General features: G+C 44.2%; 1 protein-coding gene across 4 annotated transcripts in view; it reads left to right on the top strand.

Annotated features, from left to right (window-relative positions):
• ENTREP1 (endosomal transmembrane epsin interactor 1) overlaps positions 1–22,646 on the top strand; it is a 60,548-nt gene extending 37,902 nt beyond the window's left edge. The window contains exons 3-10 of one of the 4 annotated variants that reach the window (XM_027105724.1): positions 6,333–6,461; positions 7,966–8,073; positions 8,194–8,327; positions 14,682–14,811; positions 14,980–15,058; positions 16,366–16,518; positions 18,768–19,060; positions 21,773–22,646. In XM_027105724.1, coding sequence (XP_026961525.1) covers positions 6,333–6,461; positions 7,966–8,073; positions 8,194–8,327; positions 14,682–14,811; positions 14,980–15,058; positions 16,366–16,518; positions 18,768–19,060; positions 21,773–21,976 — 1,230 coding nt within the window. In that variant the 3' untranslated portion in view covers positions 21,977–22,646. The other 3 variants (XM_027105727.1, XM_027105726.1, XM_027105728.1) reach the window with 3 other exon arrangements.
• Positions 22,647–25,190: the final 2,544 nt, after the last annotated feature.

Raw genomic sequence — 25,190 nt, 5'->3', positions numbered from 1 at the left:
ATATAGAGGACACATTTTGTTTACCCTTCGTCCATCGGAGGGCACTGGGGTTCTTTCCACCTTTTGGCTATTGTGAACAATGCTGCCACGGAAATGGATCAGTTCTCTGGAATATGTACCTGGAAGGTGGAATTGTTGGCCATCTCTGAACTTTTTAAGAGGACTTTTCTGTAACAAATATCTCCCTGTGGCACAAAGCAAAAGAAGTGGACTCTTTACAGGTTGTAGTAAACCTCATCTATTTGGAACTTGGTTCCATGGCAATCTCGCCCTTTCAAAACCAGCAGGATGCGAGTGAAGAAGGCTGCCACATTTCTCAAAACACTGTGACCAGGTCCTTGCAGTGAAACTCATGGCCTTCCCAGATAGGAAGGCTCCTCCTGGACTCACTAAAAACCTATTGCTCTTCCTTAACAACCCTTCACAAATTTGTTTGATTTTTGCCATTCCCTCACTTAATAAGTGTAAGTTTTGGAAGCACAGGCTCACGATGTTTTCTGGTTTTTAAGGCCCTGTATCATTTGCCCTCATCCTGCTCTCCTGCTGCAGCAACTCACACTCCCTGTAATGGAGCCCGAGCCCGCATGTCATTACCCAAGCTCCTGCCCTACTTTCCTGTTTCTGACAATGCTGTCTCTCCCCCGACCATTCCCTGTCCCTTACATCCCTGTTCATCCAAATGGTGTCAGCCTTTTAAAGCCTCATTCAACAATGATCTTCTTAAGGAAATAGTCCCTGATCCCCAGGAAAGGTAATCTTCCAGAATTCCTATCTGTACATCTCTGAAGCATTTCTCTTTCCTTTTTTGGACTCAAGGTATTCATATACCTTTCTTCTCTCTTCTCCTGGTCTGGAATCTTCCTAAGAACAGTGTCTGGCTCTGTATTTTCTTGGGAGTTTTCAACAGCACCTCCCACAGACTGCTTTACATACATAGAGTTCCCAGAAAATAAATTTTAAACAAGGCTTGTTCTTCCTGTTACTAATTACACAGAAAATTGGAAGGGGCAAAGAGAACAGACAGGCTAGAAGTGAAAAGTCATAATATTTTAAAAGACAGTTCGATAAAAGAGTAGCATCTATTATATGCAAGACCCCATGCTAGAAACTGCAGAGAGTAGAAAGAAAAGTCAGACATCGTTTCTGACCTAGACGTTTATCATGTAGCAAGAGGAGTGGGATAACCATGGCAGGTGCTTGATCAGTGTTTGTGGAGGGAATGAAGAAATGCCCAACTGCAAAGCAAAGGAGTCTGTGATCAGCCATCAGAGTGAGACACAGTGTTCTGGGGGTGCAAAAGAAGAAGGACTTCTACTCTTGGGAAGACGGGAAAAGGATACCTGGAACGTAGGTATTTGAGATGGGCCTTGAACAATAAATAAATAAAGGGAGTGGGTCGAAGCCAGGAGAGGAGAGGATTCCAAGGGCAGTGGTTAGTTAGTAGTTAGTTAGCCTGAGTGGTTAGATCACTGTTGGCTCTGGAACAAACAGAAGCCAAATTACAAGGCATAAGGGTCTATGTGGTTGACTTTTCTGAGAAATTCTCTGCTTCTCTACCCTGACTCCCTGTTAGAATCACCTAAGGGAACTTTTTTTTTTTTTTTTTTTTTTTTTGCGGTACACGGGCCTCTCACTGTTGTGGCCTCTCCCGTTGCGGAGCACAGGCTCGGGACGCGCAGGCTCAGCGGCCATGGCTCACGGGCCCAGCCGCTCCGCGGCATGTGGGATCCTCCCGGACCGGGGCACGAACCCGTGTCCCCTGCATCGGCAGGCGGACTCTCAACCAGTGCGCCACCAGGGAAGCCCCCTAAGGGAACTTTTTAAAGAATACCCAGACTTGGGCCCCATACTCAGATTCTCAACTGCCCTGGAGTGGGGGTCTTAGCATCAGTATTTTTTTAAGTTTTAAAGTGTATTTTTAATTAAAAAATTTTCCCACCACAAAACCAACTCTGGGAGTGTTTCTAATTATATAATTGGACAAGCCATAAAAGTGTAGGATGGAACTTAAAAATCATTTGAAATCTCACTGTTTGGGGACATCATAGTTAACCATTTGACAGGTTTTTTGCACTGTTTTTATGGATAAAAATACACCTGATTTTTCATCAACAGGACCATATTGTAATTGTTTTTCATTAGGGAACGTATTTGGCAAGTGGAGTCTTTCTGTAATTGTTTTTCATTAGGGAACGTATTTGGCAAGTGGAGCCTTTCTGAAGGGATTGTCTCCTTCCCTCTTTGCCTCACCATCTACCCCAGTCACCCTGAATCCACCGTAACAAGCTGGGGGATTTCCTTTCATGTTTCATGCTCATGTAACCTTATGTAGATGTGTATGGGGTGGGGTTGTTCACTACTTATTCTTCAGAAATGGGAGCTTTTGTATCCACTTCCCTGCATGTTGTTTTTCTCACTTAAAGATATATTAGGTACAGCTCTAACACCCTTTTTTCCTTTGAACAAGTCAGTTGTCTATTTTCTTGTTGTCCGTTGTGGTTTGGGTTTTGACAGATAGAAGCAGTGCTGCTATGAATACTATTCTGCAGATCTCCATCGGGGCTGTGACCTAAGCGGAGCAGGCTCCCAGGACAAGGATTGTTCTTCTGTTTATCTCATTTTTTTTTTATAGCACATTCAACCATTTGATGATTCTATCCATTTTTTAAAAAACTGAGATAAAATCTATAGCAAAATGACCAGATCTCAAGTGTGCAGTTCATTAAGTTTTGACCAAAGTATACATTCATCATGACAAATACACTCATGTGTACACCCCAGACAAAATCTAGAGCATTTTTATCACTTTAGAAAGTTATTTGCTGTCTTCTTTCAGGCAGTCTCAACTCTCTCATAGGCAACCACTGTTCCAGTTTCTTTCACCATAGATTAGTTTCGTCTGTTCTTGAACTTCATGCAGGTGGAGTCATGTACCTTTTTGTGTCTGACTTATTTAGCTCAGCATGATGTTTTTGAGATTCATCCATGTTTTTGGGTCATATCAGTTGTTTGCTCTTCCCTTCTCACTCTCTTTTCTTAATCAGGGCAATATTTCATTGTATAAAAATAGCACAGTTTGTTTTATCAGTTCTCCTGTTGATGGGCATTTGGGTTGTTTCCAGTTTAGGGGTGTTATGAACAAAGCTGTTGTGAACATTTTTGATAATGTTTTTTGGGGACCTGTTTGCATTTCTCTTGAGTAAATACATAAGTATGGAATTGCTGGGTCATGTGGTAAACGTATGTCTAACTTTAAAAGAAACTGCTCAACGGTTTTCCGAAGTGGTTGGGAATAAGTATATTTAATTTAAAATGTATGGACAGTTCCTTTATTAAAGAGCTTTAACTTACATTTCTACCGGTAACCCTCTACCTACAACAAGTGTTACCCTCTAATTTTTTGCCAGTCTGATGGGGCTAAGTCAAGATCTCATCATTACTTTAATTTGCAGTTCCCTAGTTGCTAAAGATGGCATCGTCATTTTGGGGAAATCTTCCCAGAAGATTCTAATGTGCAGCTAGGATAGAGAGCCATGATAGTGATTGATGACGGGAGGAAGGAGAGGATCTGACAGCTTCAGGTAACAGTATCAAGTATGAAAGAGGGATGTTTTTCATTTAAGAATGGGGAGATTCGACAGGGTTGTTTGCAGATGGTTAAAGACATTGAAGAGAAGTTAGAATAAGTTTTCAGAAATATTGGGCAGATGGGATTAAGAAAGCAGGTGAAGGGTCAGAAACAGGAAGAATGAGGAACACAAAAGGCACGGTTGCCTAGAATCATTTTGCACGAAGCCTCAGGGCTTTCCTATATCAGCTGGGCACAGTGATAGATATTCATTATTGTTTGCATAGTGATTAACTTTCAGATAAGATCCTTTCTTTAAAGGGATTAATTATCACTTACCTGGAAAATCTTGCCATCCAAAGTTTCCAGAGAGCTGAGGTTTCTGTATGTGCAGCCCACACAGGATTGGTTTCTGTTTTAAAATAATGCCTTGGATTAAGAATGGACTCATGTGGGAAGGGAGTACTTTGTAAGATGACACCTAGTCTTACCTAGGGGAGGTGAAGTCCTCAGGTAAGATCTTGAGGCTTATACAATGTAAGAAATGGAAATTGCACTGTGTCGCGTTGAAAAACGTGAGCTTGGTTCCTGCTTGGTGAGAGAGGGCCTTGTGTACATGAACAGAATGGAGACATGAGAAGAATGAATCATCTCTATTAGGTGCTTCTTTGTTATACTAAATAATGCTGTTAGTATTAAAACAGGAAGTTCTCAGCAGGAGACTTTCAAGGAGGAAGCCCATTGGGAGTAATATTTACCTTATGAATTTAGCCTGGTGTAAGGATATGATTAACTATGGAAGAGCAGCGAAGAGAAAGTCAGCGATCCCTGAGGGGAAAGAATAGTTCCCACCTGCCTAGGGAAGTCCTGTCTGAATGACCACAGAAGTTTTCCTTTAGAAGCCAAGAATCTAGATATTAGCAGCAGGATGTACCTTCAAAAATGTGAGACAATGAAAGAAAAATTCAAACAGAAACAGCCTTGTGCCTTTGTGTGTGGAGTCGTGGATCTAGGTGTGGGGACATCGCTGAGATAACAATCTCTTGTGGACAAACCAGGAAAAGACAGAAACCAAAGTAGTTGTGAATTGATCGATTATGGAGGCCATCGAGGTAACTCTAGTTGTAATTCTTTGTATCAGAGGCAAAATTTATAAAAAATCTGGGCATCCGTGTTTATTTGAGTAATGCGTCCCTTTCAATATGATTTAAGGACAAGGAATAAAAAATGTTCTAGGATTCGTGGAATTCTGTAAGAGGCAAAACTAATCTATATGGAAAAAATATCCAAACAGTGGTTGTCTCTTTGGAGGGTGTGGGCAGGGGTCCATAGGAAGGGACGTGAAGGAATTCTCTCTGGTGATGGTATGTTCTGTATGTTGATAAGGGTTTGGGTTACAGAGGGATATGCATGGCTCTAAATTCCTTGAATGGTATGCTTATGATTTGTGTATGTAAATTGCAGTTCAAAAGAAAAAGAATACCAAACCAAAAATTGTGTAATCCAGTGGTACAAATTTTTCCCTTTGGCTTCCTAGTCAACTTATATTAGAAGGAACTAAGTTTCCTCCTTATATGGAAACTACCATGAAATTTTCCACTATGACTAGAGGATAAGAATCTTAATTCAATGAGAAAAAAGGCTTTTTTTTTTTCTGTTAAGCAACAAAAGCATTGTAAATGTTCAGTCATTCTTAAAGATTCCTGCAGAATTTTGCAGCTAGTGAAGTCAAAGCCGCCTATTTAATTGAACAAGTATGAAAGAGGTGTGGCCTTTCTTTTTAGCCAAAATAGAATAGCCAACTTTAACAGCTCAAGCTGCAGAGCAAGTAAGAATGAACCTCTGCTCCCAAATTATGGGTCTTATTAGCCCAAATCAGCTAGTTCATATGTTCCCAACCTGACTCAATGGAAACTTGGAAAAGTGACCCAAAGTTTGCAAAGCATCTCACTAAAAATATATGAGATTATTCATCAGTAATTGTATCACTTCAAATAAAGAAAACTTCTACTAGACTCTGTGAACACACTGAAGATGTGAACTAAGAGATCTCTTTAAGCCTACATGGTTTAGGGCTACTGTTCACCAAATAGACCTTGTGCTTCTTCCAGGCATGTGGTAGAGTGAACTTCCTTGCCCTCTTGGATTAAGTGGAGCCATATGATTTACTTTGGAGTGTCATTGTGTGAGGAGTGTCATTTCCAAGAGGAAGATTTAAGCTAGGGTGACCAGATTTAGCAAGTGAAAACACAGGACGCCAAATTAAATTTGAATTTCAAATAAAGAGTAATAGTTTTTTACTATAAACACATCTCATGCAATATTTGGGACATACTGACCCTAAGGAATGACCTGTTTATCTGAATTCAAATTTAACTGAGTGTCCTACCTTTTACCTTGTAAACCTGCTTTAAGTGCCCATGTGCAATTCATCATGTGCTCTCCATGTCTCTAGCATAGTGACCCTCAATCCTCAGATAGTAGATGCTCCATCAACTTCGGTCCCTAAGGGAATATGATGAGCAGAGCCCTCTGCTGACCTGCAGTGGACATGTAGCATAGTCAAGAAATAACCTTGGTTGATTAAGCCACTGAAATTTGGGGGCTGGTTGTTACCCAGCATACCCTAGGCTGTCCTGACTGATGTAGACGTTGCCTGACACTGAACCCTGCCATGTCTCATTCTGTAGGATTGGTGTTCCATGGTGTGGCCTGTGTATTCTTACTTAATAATTAAATTGTTGTTCTGCCTTTTCCCCTTAAGGTGGATTTAGGTGAAGGCAAGATTTGCTTCTGTTGTGAAGAATTTCAACCAGCCAAATGCACAGACAAAGAAAATGCCTTGAAACTCTTCCCAGTTCAGCCTTGTAGTGCTGTTCACCTTCTACTCAAGGTATCTGGAATAGATTCCATCCCCCACCAGTAACTACACCACAGAGACCCCAAGGAAGGCAAAGCTCCCTGAAATATTCCTCCTTTTTTACCTCCTTCAAATAATCCTATTGAAAGCAGATATGAGAGACTCCTTATCAGTGACCTAGAGAAAGAATTGAGAACCCACAGATTATAGTGTTTCTCTTAAGTTATGAATGGATAGCTTCTTTGTGCTCAAGAATTATAAGCTAGTAAAAAATGTAAAGGAGCCTAAATGCATACACATGTATATGTGTACGTATGTGAATTTACATATACACGCACACATATGCACACATACACACCCATGATGTCGCTACACATATAAGATGTAGTTTTAGCAGAACCTCTAAAGTCCATGCCCATTTGTTATTGTTCTAATGCTCCTTTGTTGGCTTAAATGAATCCTGTAGGCTGTTGAGTGCTGCCGTTCTAAAACACATAGACTAAGGAGATGTATTGGCCAGAAAGTACAAGAGAAAGTCAAGACACTACCTATTGTTTAATAGGCCGCAACTATACTAAGCGAAAGAGATGAAAAGCAAATGATACCAGCTGAAGAGAAATACAAAATTAACCTTTATTAGGGAATTGGATAAAAATCACGTCCTGACTTAAGGTCTGTTAGCCCAGTGAGTGACAAGCTCAGTTGGTGAACCCTGAGATACTAGCTTTTGGATGGTCCGTCACTGATGGCTTTCTTTAGATCTTTGTTTTGGGTTTATTTTCTCGTGGGGAAGAGGAGTCTCTAAGCAAAGAGAGAGAAACTGTCAGCTCTCTCAGTTTTGGAGGATGTGAAAATGGCCTTCTTTCTTTGGCTTCTGGATTTTCGGTAGCTGAGTCACTCCCAAACTTTCTGAGCCAGGACTTTGCTTGGGGAAAGCCCCGCCAAGCAGCCAGGACTGTGGCAACAGAAACTTTTGGAATTGGCTTTGCTGCTATTTTGAGACATGTGTTTAGAGGAGACAAGCCCTGTTGACACTCGGGCCAGCCTGCCCCCTGTGTTGTCTTCATTGGGTGCCCGGGGCAGCTCTGCCAGTGGCTCCTGAAATAGAATCAGTGGCCACGAATTAAGCAGCGTGCTGTCCTGGTGGGAGTCTGTGGGAGGGGGGAGGTTGGGATTTGCTATCACTGGGTACGCTGACTTCAGAAGAGAAATTCAGTACTTTGCTGGAAGGGATATTTCCAGACAGGATTCTGATGCAAAAAGAAATATGGTAATACCAGGTCTGCCCGGAACAAGAATCTTCTAAGATAAGTTTTTAAAATTAAGAAGTACACACTATTGCATGACAGTGTTAATAATAACCAGTGTGTGTTTGGCACCCAGCATGAGCCAAACACCATCTAAGTCCTTTACATGCATTTTCTCATGGGAATTGTCTTCCTTGGGGCAGTATTATTATTATTTTTTAAAGTTTTTATGTTGCGTTCTGGTCCTCAGTTTTGAGGTACTCAGGTGCGTCCTTGTTTCCTGGTTCCAGAAAGTCCTTTTCGCCCTGTGTGCCTTGAATGCCCTGACCACCACCGTCTGCTTGGTGGCAGCCGCCCTTCGCTACCTTCAGATCTTTGCAGCCAGAAGATCCTGCGTCGTAAGTCCATGCAAGGCGGCAGGGTGTCTGTGACTCCACTGATCCCACCCTCGGACCTTGTTGTGTCATCCGTTGCTTTTCTCCCCGAGCTGTTGACTAACCGAGGTGCTGTTTAATTAGGATGAATCACAGATTTCTGCGGAAGAAGTGGAGGAACACAGACGCATCCCAGACCCTGACGACTTTGTGCCGCCAGTGCCTCCCCCTTCCTATTTCGCCACGTTTTACTCGTGCACACCCCGGACGAACCGCAGGTATCCTCCCTACATACCCCCGCCCAGGTCTCTGGGCTGCTCTCAGTTTTGAGGCCGAAGGGTCTCCAGAACTCACAGCATGGGCTCTGACTTCTCTCCAAAATCTAGACATTGTATTATTTTCCAGGATCGTCCGGGTTTTCTCTCTCTTTTTTGGTCTGACAAATTGCATGAAACCAAAGAAAAGTCAAACCTTGACCTAAGGATATAGTTTTTCAATTTCAATTAGCTTCTTAGGAAAACTGACACCCAGTGAGATAACTGCTGTAATTTGACATGATTGAAAACTGCTGTTGCCCTGGAAACGCTCTCAGTCGGGCCAAATCGATATTCATTGTAAACCATCAGCAGGTCCTCAAATCATGAACTTCTTCCCAGCCATTAAAAAAACGTTAATTATTAATTACATCTCCTTGGTCTAGAAAAAAAATAGATACCGTGTTTTTTCTCCTTTTCAAATTCTAGCTCGAAATTTGATCGTCTGTTTCTTAAATCTTAGAAATCATTATTTGTAGAATGAAGTGCTGCATGCATTCATTTGGTTGTTAGCCACTTCTAGAATTGTACCATTCTAAAGAATAACTTCATTTATTCATTCAACAAACATTTACTCCATCCTCTGCTGCTTACTAGTTACTGTGCTGGGTTATTGGAATTCAAAATGAGTTATACCAACTTCCTCCCCCTATCAGGGAGCTCACAGTCTAGGTCATTAAAAATGAGTGTTGAAAGGATCACAGTAGTACTCAAAAGGGAGATTTTGAGTGCAAGAGGAGGACTTCCTAACCTAGACTGGTGAGTGGGCTGCAGAGAGCTTGAAGGAGGAGTCAGCTGGTCAGGGTTGGCTTCAAGGATGAAGTGATGATCTTACTCCGAATTTAAAGGCTAAAGCAACCCTACATTTAAACTTAAACCCTACATTTAAACTTCTAAACAACAAATCTCTGAATTCTACAAGAAAGACTAGTGTCTTTCCCTTGCTGTTGAGAGGGCTTGGAATTTCTACTTTTTAACCCTGAGGTACACGTGGAGAGTTGTCAGACAAATTTGATGTCAGGCTTGGGGTTTTTGGAAATCCATTTTCTAGTGCTCAGGGCAGCCACATGTCATTTTGAAAGAGCTCACCAGTGGGAGCTCCCACCCAGACACTGTTAATGTTCTTTTCAATGGGTTATCTTCCTGACTTGTCCCTCAGACTCGTATCTAAACCCCACTCGAGCCCCTCCCCTGCCCACCCACCTCGGCGGAAATAAGAGATGACCGCAAAGCTGGAAAGGACATCAGCTGGGTGGACAGATGGCTTGGGGGACAGCTCAGCCTCCCTCTTGTACAGGGACTGGTGGGCTGGAATTTCGAAGCTTCAGGGGCCAGGATGGCTTCGCTGGTCGTTTAGGAAATGAGCCAAGAATTACAGAGGCCAGAGGGACATAGCAACAAAACACATACTCTTTGTGTACCATAGGACACGGTTGCTAAAAACGTAGCCCAATCTCAGGCTGTCTGCAGAGTGCACACTGAAGGACAGTACAAGTGCCTGTTACTTCATGGTTGGGGAGAGAAATGCCCTCTTCAAGAAGAGTTCCTTGGCTCTCTGAGGTTGCGGGTGAGCACTTGGTTGACCTAAGAGGAGGCAGCAGACATTTAATTTCATGCTGTGGCAGAAAGGGAAAGTAAGTCATGTGGGTTTAGAAGTAGTGCTGACCTGTGGGATCCCCCGGCCTTCTTGCCTCTTTCCTTTCTCTTCTCTGCACCTCCATAGTCATGCTTATCACTGTGGGTCTTTGAGCATCTGGGTGCATCCCTGGATTTGCCCCTCTGAGCTCTGAGCCAGCCCCTGGCCAAGTCTGAGCTGGAAGAAGACAGACGAGCTTGTCATCAAGGGCTCTACCAACCAGAACTTCCCAGAGGAACGTGGGGGAGGGGGTTATGCAGAGCACCCTTGAGAGAACAAGAATGCTTGGCCTAAAGTATATATCTGGAGCACTAGCTCATATCTCCAATGGGCAAATAGCCTCATTTTCTAAAATTCTACAATATCTGAATGCAGCCACTTTTTTTTTTAACATTTTATGTATATTTTAAAAATTGTAGTTGATTTACAATGTTGTATTAGTTTCAGGTGTACAACATAGTGATTCAATATTTTTATAGTCATATTCCATTTAAAGTTATTACAAAACAATGGCTGTATTTCCCTGTGCTGTACAATATTTTGTGCTGCTTATCTATTTTATACATAGTGGTTTGTGTCTCTTAATCCCATGCCCCTGTCTCCCCCCCTGCCCCTTGCCCACTTCTCCTTTTTTAAACAGCTAAATTTATTCACCTTTAGATACGTATTCTATCAGAGATATTTTTAAATTTGACTGACTTTGCTAGATTCTCAGTATAAATCAACATCATAGACACTAGCTGTTTAACCCCAATTGATAATTTTCTTTCTTATAAGCAGGCAGGCAAGAATATTAACAGATGTTTATCATTAATATTTCCACAATCAGTTATGTTAAGAGTTTTCACGTAATACAGGCACCCGTTTTCCTGTAAGGTATTAGGACCTCTCAGAAGAGCTTTATTTATTTAACTTCTATAAATACAACCATTTCATGCATTGGTATCTCCTTGAAAAAGGGCTTCTCAAGTTACTCTCATAAGTAGAAGCCTGATTGCAGTCAAGGCTTCTATCCAAAGATGGTTATCTACTTTGTGAATCAATTTGTAAGTACTGGAGGGGGCTGTGTACCCCATCTCCTCTACTCCAGGGAGTCCCCCAGTCTCAGAAATTGGCTTGAGCCAGGAGTCAAAAAGGAAAGTCTCCAACCTAATTCGTGAATGTGGACCTGGTTATACTGTGGGGATGTTACCTGCTAGAGAAAACTGAAGATGAGCGCATGGGAGCCAGGTTGACCTGGGCATTTCTTAAAGGTGAAAGCAACAAGGCCCACCCATTTCCTTTCCAAATGAACTTCAAAACCCAAACTCAAGTGGAGCTGGGCTGTGCCTAGGCTTGACTCTGTGCTCAGCTTTGGGCTGGGCGACCCTGCCTCACTCCCCACTCCCACACCCCTACCAACATGTGCCCCGTGGAAGGGCCAAGCTCTCTCAGCACACAGAGGAGGATCGTTCTTTGGTCAAGGTCATATTAGTTGCTCCATCAGCCTCGGATAAGTTCTCAGGGCCTATTTGTAGCATCAAAGCAGAACGTATTTTGCATGATCTGTTTGGGTTTCCTGTTCATCTTGAGGTCTCATGAGCATGAACCAGCGAAGGTTTCCTGGAGACTTTGGGATGAATTTGAATAAGCCCAGGCTCTGGAGTCTCTTAAAAGGGTCACCTTGGGTGGATCTCTTACCATTTCTGAGCCTCAGTTTCCTCATTCACCTGCCTTGTCATGTGACTCCTGAGAGGATTGTTATGAGATAATGGGCTAAAAAAATCTTTCTACAGGCAAAAGCTTTGGACCGTGCTCTACCATTGTTAGTTGCATGGTTTCAGATGTTCTTGGCATGTTTCTTACTCTTAAGAAACATTTAGCCCTTAATCTTACCCCTACCTTATCAGGCAACAGTTTTCTAAAGACACTCATTTTCAGTAAAAGTTTGATCACCTTTCCCAGCTATAACAGGGTTTTGATTTCAACCACCATAATCCATTTTGCATAGCAGTGGTCTCAGTCCTGGCTGTGCCTTGCAACCACCTGGGAGCACTGACAGCATACAGATACCTGGGTACCACCACAGGCAACTAGGGCAGAGTTTCTAGAGGTAAGGCCTGGGCCATGCCCAGTTTAGGAACCCTCCTGGGTGATTCTGCTCTATAGCTGGGTTGAGTACCATAAGGGATCACGAACAAAACCTGTAGCAAACAGACCTGTTTCCCTCCATGGATCCTTATTTACCCAAAAGTGGTACAAATAAGGAAAAGTTGCTTAGTAGGAAAGGAACTTTCCTGCTGCATCAACTCTAGCAGCATCTTCCATCTAAACGAGGCTTTGCTGGTCATTGTAATAACCACCATAGAAGCCATTCATTTTTCAGCCAATTTAGATAAAGTGTACCCCCTTTCTCCCCCCAGTTTTCCTTCTTGAAGAGATTCTGTAGTAGTTTAGGATCTAAAGTGAAGCCCGTTCCTCCCACTTCTTGGTCCTAAGCAAGCCCTCTCTCTTCTATAGGAACATATAGGTAGCCACTGGGTTGGGAATATGAAATATACAGCACCAGAGCTAACAAGCAAAGCTGGGGGATGAACTTTCCAGGCAAGGACACCACAGTGAAGAAACGCGTGGGGAGTTGGCTGAGGGGGGATTGTAAATGCCGGAAAGATGCTCACAGGATTATGCTAATTAAGGATTAAAGATTGGCCCTCTGGAGCCGAAGGAAGGAGTGCATAGGTCTCAGTGAGTAAAACAAGTTGCCTTGTTCATTGGTCAGGAAAGTCTTCAAAGTCAGGTCCACAAAGGGTCTGTATTCCTGGAGTCACTTGGTGTTTATAGTTCTTCAACAGCTTCAGCTGGAATGGAGAGTTGGCGTGAAACCCGTGGGCAAGTCCTCCTCTAAGGGAGAAGAATATCCCTTTCTTGATGACTTTACCAGGACCCCTCCCAGCCAGGCTAGGGAGGGACCGCTCCTGCAGGTGCCTCTCCTCAGATGTGCTGAGCCTGCACACATCCCTGCCTGGGGTGTCAGCACGTGACCTTCTCCCTTCCTCTCAGGTCAAGCACGAGCTGAGAGTCTTGTTTTTGAATAAAGATGCAGGAAAAAAGGGGAGCACTTTCTCACTTTTTCATTCAGGCTGTAGGAGTCTCATCCTTCTAAATCCCAGACTCCAGAAGTTTTATTGTTAGGAAGACAGAATATCACATCTTTTTCAATTTTTTTCTTCCACCAATTGCATTTTTGTAAATGGGCACAAATGAAACAACCGTAAATGCAGTTGAAAACAAAACAAAACAAAACAAAAGCAGTCCCTTGTAGGCAATTGGTCCCAGAATTTGTCTTTTCATCAGTCTCCTTTAGTTTATGTACATTTTTGCATTTCAAGAACAAATGTTAAACTTTTGCTATTATCTTTTTTTCATTCCCCAACACTTCATGGCCTGAGTACAGTTTTTTTTGTCTTCTGTGTATTTTTAAAGTTGTGATATAATTGACATATAACATTGTATTAGTTACAGGTAAACAAGTAATGATTTAACACTTGTATATATTGTCAAATGATCACCACAATAAATCTAGTTAACCCATCACTACATATAGTTACAAGTTTTTTTTTTTTTCTTGTGATGAGAACTTTTACGACCTACTCTCTTAACAACTTTCAAATACACCATGCAGTATTATTAACCGTAGTCACCATGCCGTGTATTACATCCCCAGGACTTATCTGCGTGTATTTTATAACTGGAAGTTTTGTCCTAAGGTACAAACTTTCATGTATTTTTAACTGTCGTTTTCAAATTTAGGTTCTTTGTTATCTAGATAATTTGTGTGTGTGTGTAACCTTCTGTGAATGCTGGCGGAAAATCTTGTGGGTTTTTTGTTTTTATTTTTTGCTATCAAAGGTCTCTCACCCACAGGCCAACAGCCACAGCTACAGCAAGCGCTCCATCAGTGTTTGTTGAATGACCACCTTTAGGAAGAGGCACTCTGTGATTCCTCCTGCAGCACTGCTGCTTTGTCTCTTAGCTGTGATGTTGTTCACTTTTTTTTTGAAAAATGTATTCATTATTTCAAACATTTATTTAACAAATAGTGAGTTTCTACCATGAATCAGACGTGAGGGAAACCCGGGCAAGAAACTTTTGTCATGTACTAATGTAACAAATAATTGAGTTTCCCTGAATCCTTTGTTTGTTTGTTTGTTTTTTATTGAGGTAAAATTCACATAACATGAAATTAATCTTTTGAAAGTGTATAATTCAGTGGCATTTAGTACATTCACAATATGGTGCAACCATCACTTCCGTCTAGTTCTAAAGCATTTTCCTCACCTCCAAGGAGACCCCGTACCCATTAAGCAGTCACTCCCCGTCCCCCCCTTTCCCCAAGCCCCTGTGCAACCACTAATTCGCTTTCTGTCTCTTTTGGATTGTTGTTTGCTCTTTGACTAGTAAATTTAAAAGGAATGATGGTATTGCATTTTCTATGTTGTCACTTGCCTAAGAATTCTGGGCACTCCATCCGAGAGCAGCTTAGGTTATTCCCCTGCTCCTGGACCAGGAGGTTGTAGCGTGGAGCGGCGAGTGAGTTTCCCCATTGTCAGTGGATAACCCTCTAGAGGTGAAGGCCAGTATGCTAGAGACATTACCGTCAGATGGCCAGAACACGCTTCCTGATGCCAGGATGCTCTTCCTAGGATGGTTGGTCCTGATGTTATACCACTGCCACATATCTACGGAGCGCGAATCAAAGGCGTGGAAGTGTTCTGTCCTCTGGACCCCCCGCCTCCCTATGAAGCTGTGGTGAGCCAGACGGACCAGCAGCAGGTACTGTCCATAGAGTTTCTCTTTGGTACATTGACGGCAAGTAGGAAAAGCAGCCACACAGAGAGCGGGGTGGGGAAGGGACCATGCCCTGTAGATCTTTTCAAGTTCAGTCCAGATGGTGGCTGAGCTGAATATCAACAGACAACACTCTGTTTTCCTGTGTTGCAGGGATCTTCATTCCAAATGCCAGAAGGATCAGGAGCTGCCAGCAGCCCTTTGGAACCGATCTGCATGCCGGTGATTCAAGGTAATAAATACATTATTGCTGCCCAAACTCATGATTCAGTAGACTAAAAATGGTAAAATAATCATCTGTATGATATTTTGTTGGAGGTCAAATATTCTTGGAGCAAATGGTTCAAGCTATATCCTTTTTTCTGGGTATAAAAATATTATCAACTCTTAGGGCTTACAAGTAGGAAATAATATGTGAACAGAAATAAAGATATCTTTAGAATCTTTTATGAATAACCAGACTTTTCAGAAATGGATTACAGAGTTTAATTTGGTTTTCCTGTGTTTTCTGATCTAAGATTTTTTTTCTCCTGTTAAAATAAGATAAGCTCTTGTAAAGAGACAAAAAGAGTTTTACCTATTGCAGAGTGATTTGCTCATTTATAACTAAGGACCCAGGTCATACTACCTTCACATGTACTAAATGCTGATTTGCAATCCTGCATTAAATACTAGAGTCCGTTTACAGTTATCCTTGTAACTTAAGGGAACATTGTTACCGCTTTCTCTCTTTGGAGAGGTTTTAAATGGCCCAGAGAACTGTCCACAGGACAAAATTGCAAATGGTGATAAATAATGGATCAACTTTCAGCTATTTTAGGTGGAGGTAATTTTTCAGCAGCGCCATTTAGAATGGATTTCTGCTCTGTTCACCTTCCATCTTAAGTAGAATTATGCAGCAGGGCTCTGTTTCCTAAGTATGTTTTTAATTCTTACATTTCTTAAAAAAGTTTCCCAAACCACGAGTCAGGCTCACAAGTGATGGGACTTTATTTTCCTGAACAGCAGTCATCCAGTTCCAGAGTGCTTTGATTCATTTAGTGGCCACTGGCTCTTTAACTTGGCTTTCCGGGAGTTTCCCAGCCTAGCCCGTAGACACACCCTCTGCTTGCATTTGGCCTGCAGCCCCAGGGCAGCCACCCCGCCTGTACCCCCATCACCTTCCACCTAATCAAGGTCAGCCTGAGTTGTCAGAAAGGGTAAAACGGCTAGGACCTTTCCGATGCTGCACGAGGCTGCTCCACTGGAGAAGACGCCAAGCACCTTTAGGCATTTTAGCATGGCTTCTTTTTCTGCTCCTGGATTTAGAGCTTTTTGTTTGTTTTAGGTGTGGAGGGGTAGTTTGAGGAGGCAGCATTTCCCACGCGCTGCAAGATAAAAACTTACTGGGCCCACAGCCTAAGCAAATATTATGAACTGTATTACCCTTGTCCCAGAAGGTTTGGGCTCACAGGTGTTTCCTGCCCAGCATGTTGAAGGTGCCAGCTGAACAGAAATGATTTCTGTTTCTCCTCTTTAAAAAAAAAAAAAAAAAATCAGGTGGGGACATTCCTAACACACCTAGAGAAGAAGGCGCAGCCATTTCAACTCCCAGCTCCAACCAGCTGTGTCCGGCGAGGAACCGGAGAGCTCTCCAGCCCCCGAGGACGAGATCCAAGAGTGACCCTGTGCTTCATCATTCTGCAGAGAGAGGTGATGTCATTTCCCAAGTTCTTCGCAGGGCACTGTGCTTGTCCGCCTATAGGTGCCGAGTGGCTCTGGCCACCCAAGGCCCTGGGGTTCAAGAGAGAGCTTGGAGGGGGGCTGACAGGTCTTGGGAAAATCAGGTATTCTGCATGCACGTTAAGGGTAGACATCTACCATGTCTTTTAAGGCTGGTAAGAATTTTTCTTGTCAAGTCACTGTCATCAGAAGCGTTTGGTTGCACGTGATACTGTGCTGGGTACCACACGAAGAAAACAGTGCAAACCTAGTTCTGATTCCTAGATGCTCCCAGTCCTGTGGGAGAGAACATTCTCTCTCCAGGAAAAAGTCAAAGGGGTGTATTTTTTACCACCCTCTTCTGAAATTCAACACTAGTTATCTTTTTACTGTGCATGAGTAGATTGAATTATTTAAATCTGACCTTGCTTTAAGAACTTTGGATAGAGCGAAGCTCTCACACTCCATCTCTCTCCCTTTCTGTTTTGAGTTTGTTTGTGTATAGATGTTATTTGAATAATTTTAAATTTTAAATTTTTTTAATTAAAAAATTTTTTTAACTGAAAATAACATTGAATCTTCTTTTCTGAATATATGACTGCCTGAACATCTTCAAATACCTCTTCCTTGTAGAGAATTGTAAAAAAATAGAGGAAATAAAGGAAGAAAATGAAAGTCTGTAATCCCACCAGCACAGGCTTCTTTCGGTGACTTGTCCTAACAAGTTGCCTATGCTGTCTTCAAGCTCTGTGCAAATACAGCTTTGCAGACCCTCTGGTCCTGCTCTGTCCCGGGCCCCACGTCACCTCCTAGTTGTATTCTGTCCCTCTGACAGCCTGTGTTGTTTGCTACAGCTCTGGACTGACCGTGTGGGAGCCAGAGGGAACACTCCTCTTGTCTCTCCAGCGGCTTCTGAGCGGGGAGGAGTCCTGCCCGGGACTGAGCGCCCTCTGGCCCCTCAGCTCCCCGGACCTGTCTTCACCGTGGGGTTCTCTGCCCCACCTGGCAAGCTGAGGACTCGGGATGGCCACCTGCAGCTTCCACAGGAACTTGGCTGTCTACACAGCTTAACGAGATCTTTCCAGAACCCGCTCCCCTTCTGCAGCGCTGCAGGGGCAAGGATGACACGTGTTTACCCGTTGGAGTCCTCTGCTGTGGAAGGGACCAGGTCGCCTTCAAGCGACAGTGGAGTCCCTGACTCTGTCCTCACACATGAGTGTCTGTAGTGAGTGTTCCGCGAAGAGTCAGGTTCTCTGTGATGTGCACGTGGCAGCCGAGGAAGACGGCTGCCAACCCCTGTTTAGAACTCCTCATGCCTGCCTTTCTCCAGAGGAAAAGGAATGCTCCCCTTCCTCCACCTGTTTTCCCACCCCCCGCCTCCCTTCTTCCTTGAATATCTAAATTCCTGCTTGTCAGACCTTCACAGACTGAAATCTCCAGTGTCGTGTACCCTGAAGGCTGCTGGCTGGCTTATGAACATGTGGAGACCAGGCCTGATTTCGCTTTACCCATCTGCCAGTGCAGTAATGTTCTGCCAGTCCTTATACCCTTGCTGAAGTAGTAGTTGTGGAAATTAGCCTGTGGTGGATTTCCCAGGCCCTCTGTTGACTTCCAGAATGACGTGTACTTTTTCTGCACTAGATTTCTCTTTCTGTAATAGTCAGCCCTAGCGCCGCCTCCCAGCCATGGTGTGACGTCGATACTATAAGTCAGTACAGTGCCCCTGAGGATGTTTAGGACAAAGGTACAGTCAGTGTGAGCAGAGCATTCCATTCATGCCACAAGTCTCGTCTCTCCTCAGTTCCTCTCTTCCTGTGGCTTCTTCATCCTCTCCCCAGAACATTCTTCCATCAGTCAACTGTGTTTTTTCTGCCTGCCCAAACCATCCCTATGTATTGGTGATCACCCCCATGAAACCATTGCTCCATCATGATTTGCATTCTGGATGCTCTTCTCTGTCATCTCTCTTTACCTTGATGGTTGCGTTTTATGTGGCACAATAAAATATTTGGGGGACGTGTCCTATTGAAATTACACTTCAAGGAGTAAGCTCGTGTCGTAGGTGTTAGGGTTTTTTTTTCTTTTTTTTCCTCCTGCAAGAGGAAAAGCAAGATGTGCATGGCCGTCAGCATTTGTCACATGTTTTCCACATGGAATTTCGTGGTTTGTGCTGTTTCAAGTACAGATGTGTGTTCACGGGGCTTGGCCAAAAGGTGCGTGTTGTTTGTCTCTGCCCACAGCTGTCCCCGTGCTCAGCTGTGAAGCCGCGACTCAGACTGAGGGAAGACCAGACCTGGCTGCGGTGACCTTGAGAAGAGGGTTGAGATCCCGGGCTTCGAGATGCAGACCAAGGTCTTTAATAGATTACAAATCTTACATGGACACCAAGTTGCTGGTGGCGAGGTTCCTGGAGCAGTCCTCCTGCAGCATGACCCCGGACATCCATGAACTTGTAGAAAACATTAAATCTGTTTTGAAGTCCGATGAGGAGTACATGGAGGAAGCCATCACAAGTGCCAGTTTTCTAGAACAGGTAGTTTTATTATTAATATCAGGCATGAATCCGATGACTTGTTTCCATAGCAGCTGAAGCGGCTTCTCTGGTTTCCTGTCGAAGGCACAGAAAGTCCATGGTCACTGTATCAAGGGGAATGGGGTTAGGAGGTGTGGGGAAGGAGAGGAGGAAGTTGCGTGCTTTCTTTTCACATGTGACTTTGCCACAGCCTTCTTGGCCCAAGAGAAGAGAAACCGATTTTTCCGAGATATGGAAGCATGCTTGGAAAAAGAAAAGGGAGCAGCTCAGGGATGAAAGCAAGGGCTATGGGCAGTGTGGAGTACATTTAACATTCCATTTCCTAAGTTGAACGTTTCCCTTGATCTGGCATGTTTTTTCAGCCCTTCAACAATGATGGACATATGTGAATTTTAATACTGGCAAGATTCTGGGAGCCGTTCACGTTCCCATGAAATGTTTGGCAAGATTACCTAAGCTGATAGACTTAAAGGAACGAACACCTTTTCCCTTCCATTTCTTAAAAAACACACGGCAATCCCCAAACAAGTAGCCTGTGAAAAGATAAAACCGGGCACGTAAATATTCCACTTGCGTGTCAAGTTTCTCGTCTTTAAAGTGAAGTGTTGGACTAGGTGGTCTCTACACCCGTATCTCTGAGTGAATGGAATTTCCCTCTGACGAGAAGTGGGAATGGGTCGCAGCTTTCCTCACCCACCTCTTTCAAAAGCAGCGTTTACCTTTTGGGTGTTTGCTCTGTAGCTCCATGTCTGTGGGGTGGCCGTTGGAGACCTCAGTGCACAGTGGCTCACGGGTGTTACTCGGCTGTGCCTGTGGGTATTACGTGCCCATCAAATACTTCTTGAGTGGAGTTGGCCTGATTCTCAGGGTCATTGCCAGATACTGGATCCTAGGTACGTTTTTCAGGCAGATTGAACAAATCCCCACCTCACTTTCCTTTCTGTTCCCCTTCCCACCTGCTGGCCTCTTCTTACAGAAGCCAGAAGCCAGATTCTGTCCCTCAGGGGACCGTGGGGAGCAGAACAGTCTGATTACTCGTGTGAAGAGGTCCATGAACCATGGGCCCTTTTGTTGTTTGCTTTCTAAAAAAGTGGTCAACCAGTAGTCCTAGGTCAGGCTCCAGTTGGTAGCCTGTGTAGGAGAGAGATTTACACGCACATGTCCCTGGTCTCCTCCAGATGTCATTCCCCGCCTCCTTCCCTCTGTTCACCCCAATTGCCTGAAAAACAGAAGCAAGTATTTGGAGCTGCCAAGTTCTGGTGAGGTAAGAGCTGGAACATCTGCAGAGCTGTGGGTCTGGACCTTCTGCAAAGTCTTGCTTGATGGAAAGTAGCTTTGGGGAAAGAGAACAAGCACTTATAGTTCAACAGATGCTATCACTATAAATGTTTGCGAGGTCTTTGTGCACAGACTGGATCAAAATTCAGGTACAGGGATTGTTGCAGTAGACTCTGGGCCATCTGCCGGGGCTTCCAGAACGGGATCCCAGTGGTGAGGTATCATAATGCCACACCATCCCCCAGACAGAAGGAGGCAGGGACGAGGGCAAGGGAGCTTTTATTTCTGACTCTACCCAGCTTTGCACATTTTCACCTTCTCTAGTATTATTGGGATGTGTTTTTATATCCATTTTAATTTTTTACCAATATCCAAACCACTTGTCCTAACTTACCATGTAATAACAGTAGACATCTATGAATGTTGGAATTTTCTTCTTACTCAGGAAACAAAAACAGCCTTAAAGACAAATATAATAACAGAGTGTTAGAAAAATTTGATGTCCCATCTTTTGGGGGGATTAACCTTTGAATGACCTTAAAGTCTCAGAATGGTGGAAACTAAACAAAAAGACATCCCAATGATCGTTCTGTGATGTTAGATGGTAGTAAATCACTTGAGTTTTTCCCAACATGCTAACAGCAATATAGGTCATACAGACATGACTGTGTAATTTTAAAAACTGTATGTACACAGCAGTTGTCCTCTTATCAATCTCAGTTGGATCGGGGATTGCCCATTTTTGCTGTTATATTTAAAGTTATGTATGTGCTGCATTGCAAAATAGATCTAGCAGTAGAAACATTCTTAACAGCTTTTACAAATAAATTGGCCTAGTTTTTATGTTGTTTATCATGTTTTTTTCTTAATTGAAGAGTTATCAGATCAATTAGAAGCATCATTAGTTTTAGCTGACATGTTATAAACTTAAGCAGACCGGTGGCTTTACAATTTTCAAGTATATCGGGATCACCTGAGTTCTTGTTAAAACTACAGATGCCCAAGCCCCGTTCCAGATTCCCATGTCAGAATTGCTAGGGGGGAGCAGGGAATCTACTTTTCTGACAGGCTCCCCTCCCCTCTCGTGATGTGCAGACCCAGTGAGAATCAGTGGCTTAGACCACAGGGAAGTTGGGGAAAAAGTGATGAGAAGAACGTTAAATATAAAGCAGGACATTGCAATAGACAAATAATTAAGCATGGTAGGTCTACAGCTGAAACAATAGAAAATTTGGGGTATTTCTTAGGAACTTCAGGAAAGAGGCAACATGTTAAGAGACTGGAATTCCAAGTGGGTTCCACCTTGGGAAAACACCCTTTTTTCTCTCCCAAGGCGACTAAACTAAATATTACATGGATTAATGTAGGAGGCAGGTCTGAGGACCACATCTGGTGAAGCTTAATCTCTTTGTCACCCTGTTTATTCTCCCAAAGATCATGGGCCCGATGCAGCCCAGCACTTCCAGGGCCCTCGTGCTGCCCTCGAGGAGACAGCCTGGCCTGCTGCACCTGCGGAGCTGCGGAGACCTGAGCACCTTTGTCCCCGCGGGGAGGCCGAGAGCCGAGAGGAGGCCCCGGCGAGCGGAGGCTGAGAGGCCACACAGCCTCATTGGCGTCATCCGAGAGACTGTCCTGTGAAGCTGCGGGGCCCGGGCTTCTGAGGAGCAGGAAGAAAGATGGGCCCTGGAAGGCACCCAGGGCCTCTGAGGGGATGGATCCCCTTCCTAACCCTGTAGTTTCTTGGCTGGGAGTAGGGGTCCCCCTCTGGGTACTCCTCAGAAAGGGGGGCGCTCTGGAGAACATTTATTCCCGTTCTTTGGCTCCCCTTTCTGCCGGCCAAGGGCACTCGAGGAGGAATGACGAGTTATTCCGGACCCATTTGGCTTTTGGACGCGCAGAGTTGGAGGCCGTGAATGAAGCCGCATCTCCTTCTCTGCCCGGGTCTGCCCTGCTGTGGGCGGAAGTGGCTCAGGATTCTGTGCCCGCCGCGCCCCTCGCGGCTCCCCTCCTCACTGAGTTCTTTACCTGGCTGGAAGGGCAGATCTGCGGGGCGGCTGTTTATTTGCTGCCAAGTGAGAGTGGAACTGGCACGGAAGCAGGACGATTAACCCTGATATACTGCGATGATCAAGGCTCATGTGAGGTCACTTTCAAATCACACTCTCTTTAGGAAAGACAGGAAACTTGTTTGGTGACACATTTTATTGAAAGACATTTAGGGAGAGGATTCTTGTTGATTCCATTTATTCATGCTTGCAAAACTAGAGACAGCTAAGGCAGAACTGAGAATAAAAGTGTTTACCTTGGACTTCCGGGCTCACTGTGCAACATTTGTTCATGCTTAGGTGGCCAGGCCTTACCTTACAATGGGTTTGGAACTTGCAACAGTGGTGGCCAGGGGGTCAGGTCCGGGCAGGCCACCAAAGCAGCTTAATCTCAAAAGCACCCAAGCCCCACGGATAACAATGCATCCTTCATCCATTCAGTCAGTGCTTGGCTTCCCTGAGCTGCCTTCTCGTGGGGTCATGAGCAATAAGTCAGTAAAGTGATCACAGATTGAGGATTAGTGCTAAGGAGGATGGGGCCATTAGAGAGGGCTTCTTTGAGGAAATGACATTTGAACTGGACTTGACTTTGAGGGTCAGGGAAGAGTGTTCCAGGCAGAGGGAATGGCCAGTGCAAGGACCACGGTAACTGCAGCCCCGAGCGAGGGGAGAGGTGAGAGGAGCCTCAGGCTGGATTTTTCTAGCAGTGAGATATGATGGAAGAGTTTGCAACAGAAGAGTGCAGATTTAATTATATTTCAGATGATCACCATGCCACGTGGGGACTAGTTTAGGTCAGGATATGGGATAAAGTGGCAGTGAGGAGCTAAACAAAGAGGCTGTACACTGTGAAGCTGGCTGTCCTTGTCGGGTACCGCCTGGGCTCCGGTTACTGTGCTGGGGGCTTGACAGTCTCATGTCACCCTCGCAACAGCCTAAGAGGTGGAAGCTGTGATTGTCCCCATTTTAAAGATGAGGAAAATGAGGTTCAGTACCTTGCCCAAGATCACTCACAAGTTAAGCGCTAGAGATACCATTCTCACCCAAGCCGCCCGTCTCCAGAAAGCACTCCATTCCTTGACCTCCCAAATAGTAGCAGTTTGCCATTTCATGTTTCTGTGAGAAAGTGGTTGCTGAGACTTCTGGCTTGGTTTGTGGAAGCACAGACTTCCCCAGCTCCAAGACAACAAACAAGGCCAGAGTGGGAATTGGGGTGAGGTCAGGGCACTGAGTAAAGAAGAGGGGAAAGACTGGAGGCACAGAGCTGGGGTGCCTCTGTGTTCTGGGGGAACACAGAAACTGAGGGCATCACCTGATGCCTATCAGCAGGAAGTGAAGACCTATCTCAGCTTTGAAGAATTGTCCCTCAGCCTGGGGATAGTCCCATGTATTTCCATGGTCTGAAGGTATTGGTGAACTCAGAAAACTGACTTTTGTCTTCAAGGAATATTAAAGTAAAAAATATATATTACAATATATATTTGCCCTGGGAGGGAACTTAGAGGCCATGCAATTCATCTCTCTATTTGCTGGGTGTAATATACTTTAAAAAATTATTTATTTTATTTTTATTCCTATTTTTAATTTAAAAAAAATTTAATTTTACTTTTTTATTGAAGTATAGTTGATTTACAATGTTGTGTTAATTTCAAGTGTATAGAAAAACGATTGTTATAGATTTTTTTTAAAGATTTTTTTCTGTTGTGGACCATTTTTAAAGTCTTTGTTGAATCTGTTACAGTATTGCTTCTGTTTTATGTTTCGGTTTTTTGGCCGTGAGGCGTGTGGGATCTTAGCTCCCCGACCAGGAATTGAACCCACACCTCCTGCATTGGAAGGTGAAGTCTTAACCACTGGACCGCCAGGGAAGTCCCCTTTATTTATTTATTTATTCTTTTTTAGATTCTTTTCCCTTTTAGGTTATTATAAAATAGTGAGTATAGTTCCCTGTAATATACTGTAAAATACGTAGGCATTAATAATGTGCTATTTATGTGTATGTATAACTGAATGTACCACGGAGGGCAGCTCTTTTGCACTTAGAGCATCTTAAGAATCCAGTCCAGACGTGGTAACAAAACATCTCAAAGGTACTTATCAAAATTACACCAGAGGGCTTCCCTGGTGGCGCAGTGGTTGAGAGTCCGCCTGCCGATGCAGGGGACAGGGGTTCGTGCCCCGGTCCGGGAGGATCCCACATGCCGCGGAGCGGCTGGGCCCGTGGGCCATGGCCGCTGAGCCTGCGCATCTGGAGCCTGTGCTCCGCAATGGGAGAGGCCACAGCAGTGAGAGGCCCACGTAATGCAAAAATAAATAAATAAATAAATAAAATTACACCAGAAGGGCTTCCCTGGCGGCGCAATGGTTGAGAGTCCACCTGCCGATGCAGGGGACGTGTGTTCGTGCCCAGGTCTGGGAGGATCCCACATGCCGCGGAGCGGCTGGGCCCGTGAGCCATGGCCGCTGAGCCTGCGCGTCTGGAGCCTGTGCTCCACAATGGGAGAGGCCACAACAGTGAGAGGCTTGCGTACCGCAAAAAAAAAAAAAAAAAAAATTACACCAGAAGGTTGACTAATTGGCATGAGAAGTGTTTGGAATACGTTTTCACTGGGGAAGTAAGTGATGTTCAAGATCTTGCTAGCTAGAAGCACTGGACAGTCAGTGTTACCTCTGCACCGGTGCGGAGTGAGAGGCTGGTCCCCACTTCAGGAGACTGTCATGGCATGGAGCAGGACACAGGCTGCTCTTCCAGAATACTGTTGCCTCTGCCTCAACCTTTCACGCAAGTTGTGTGTCCCAGTGTCCTC

Source organism: Aethalodelphis obliquidens, unplaced genomic scaffold, assembly GCF_003676395.1.
Source record: "Aethalodelphis obliquidens isolate GAN/ISIS:26980383/991018 unplaced genomic scaffold, ASM367639v1 scaffold7, whole genome shotgun sequence".
In the NCBI taxonomy this organism is placed as follows: domain Eukaryota; kingdom Metazoa; phylum Chordata; class Mammalia; order Artiodactyla; family Delphinidae; genus Aethalodelphis; species Aethalodelphis obliquidens.
Note: the sequence above shows the minus strand (reverse complement) of the source record. Positions and strands in the feature narration are given on the sequence as shown.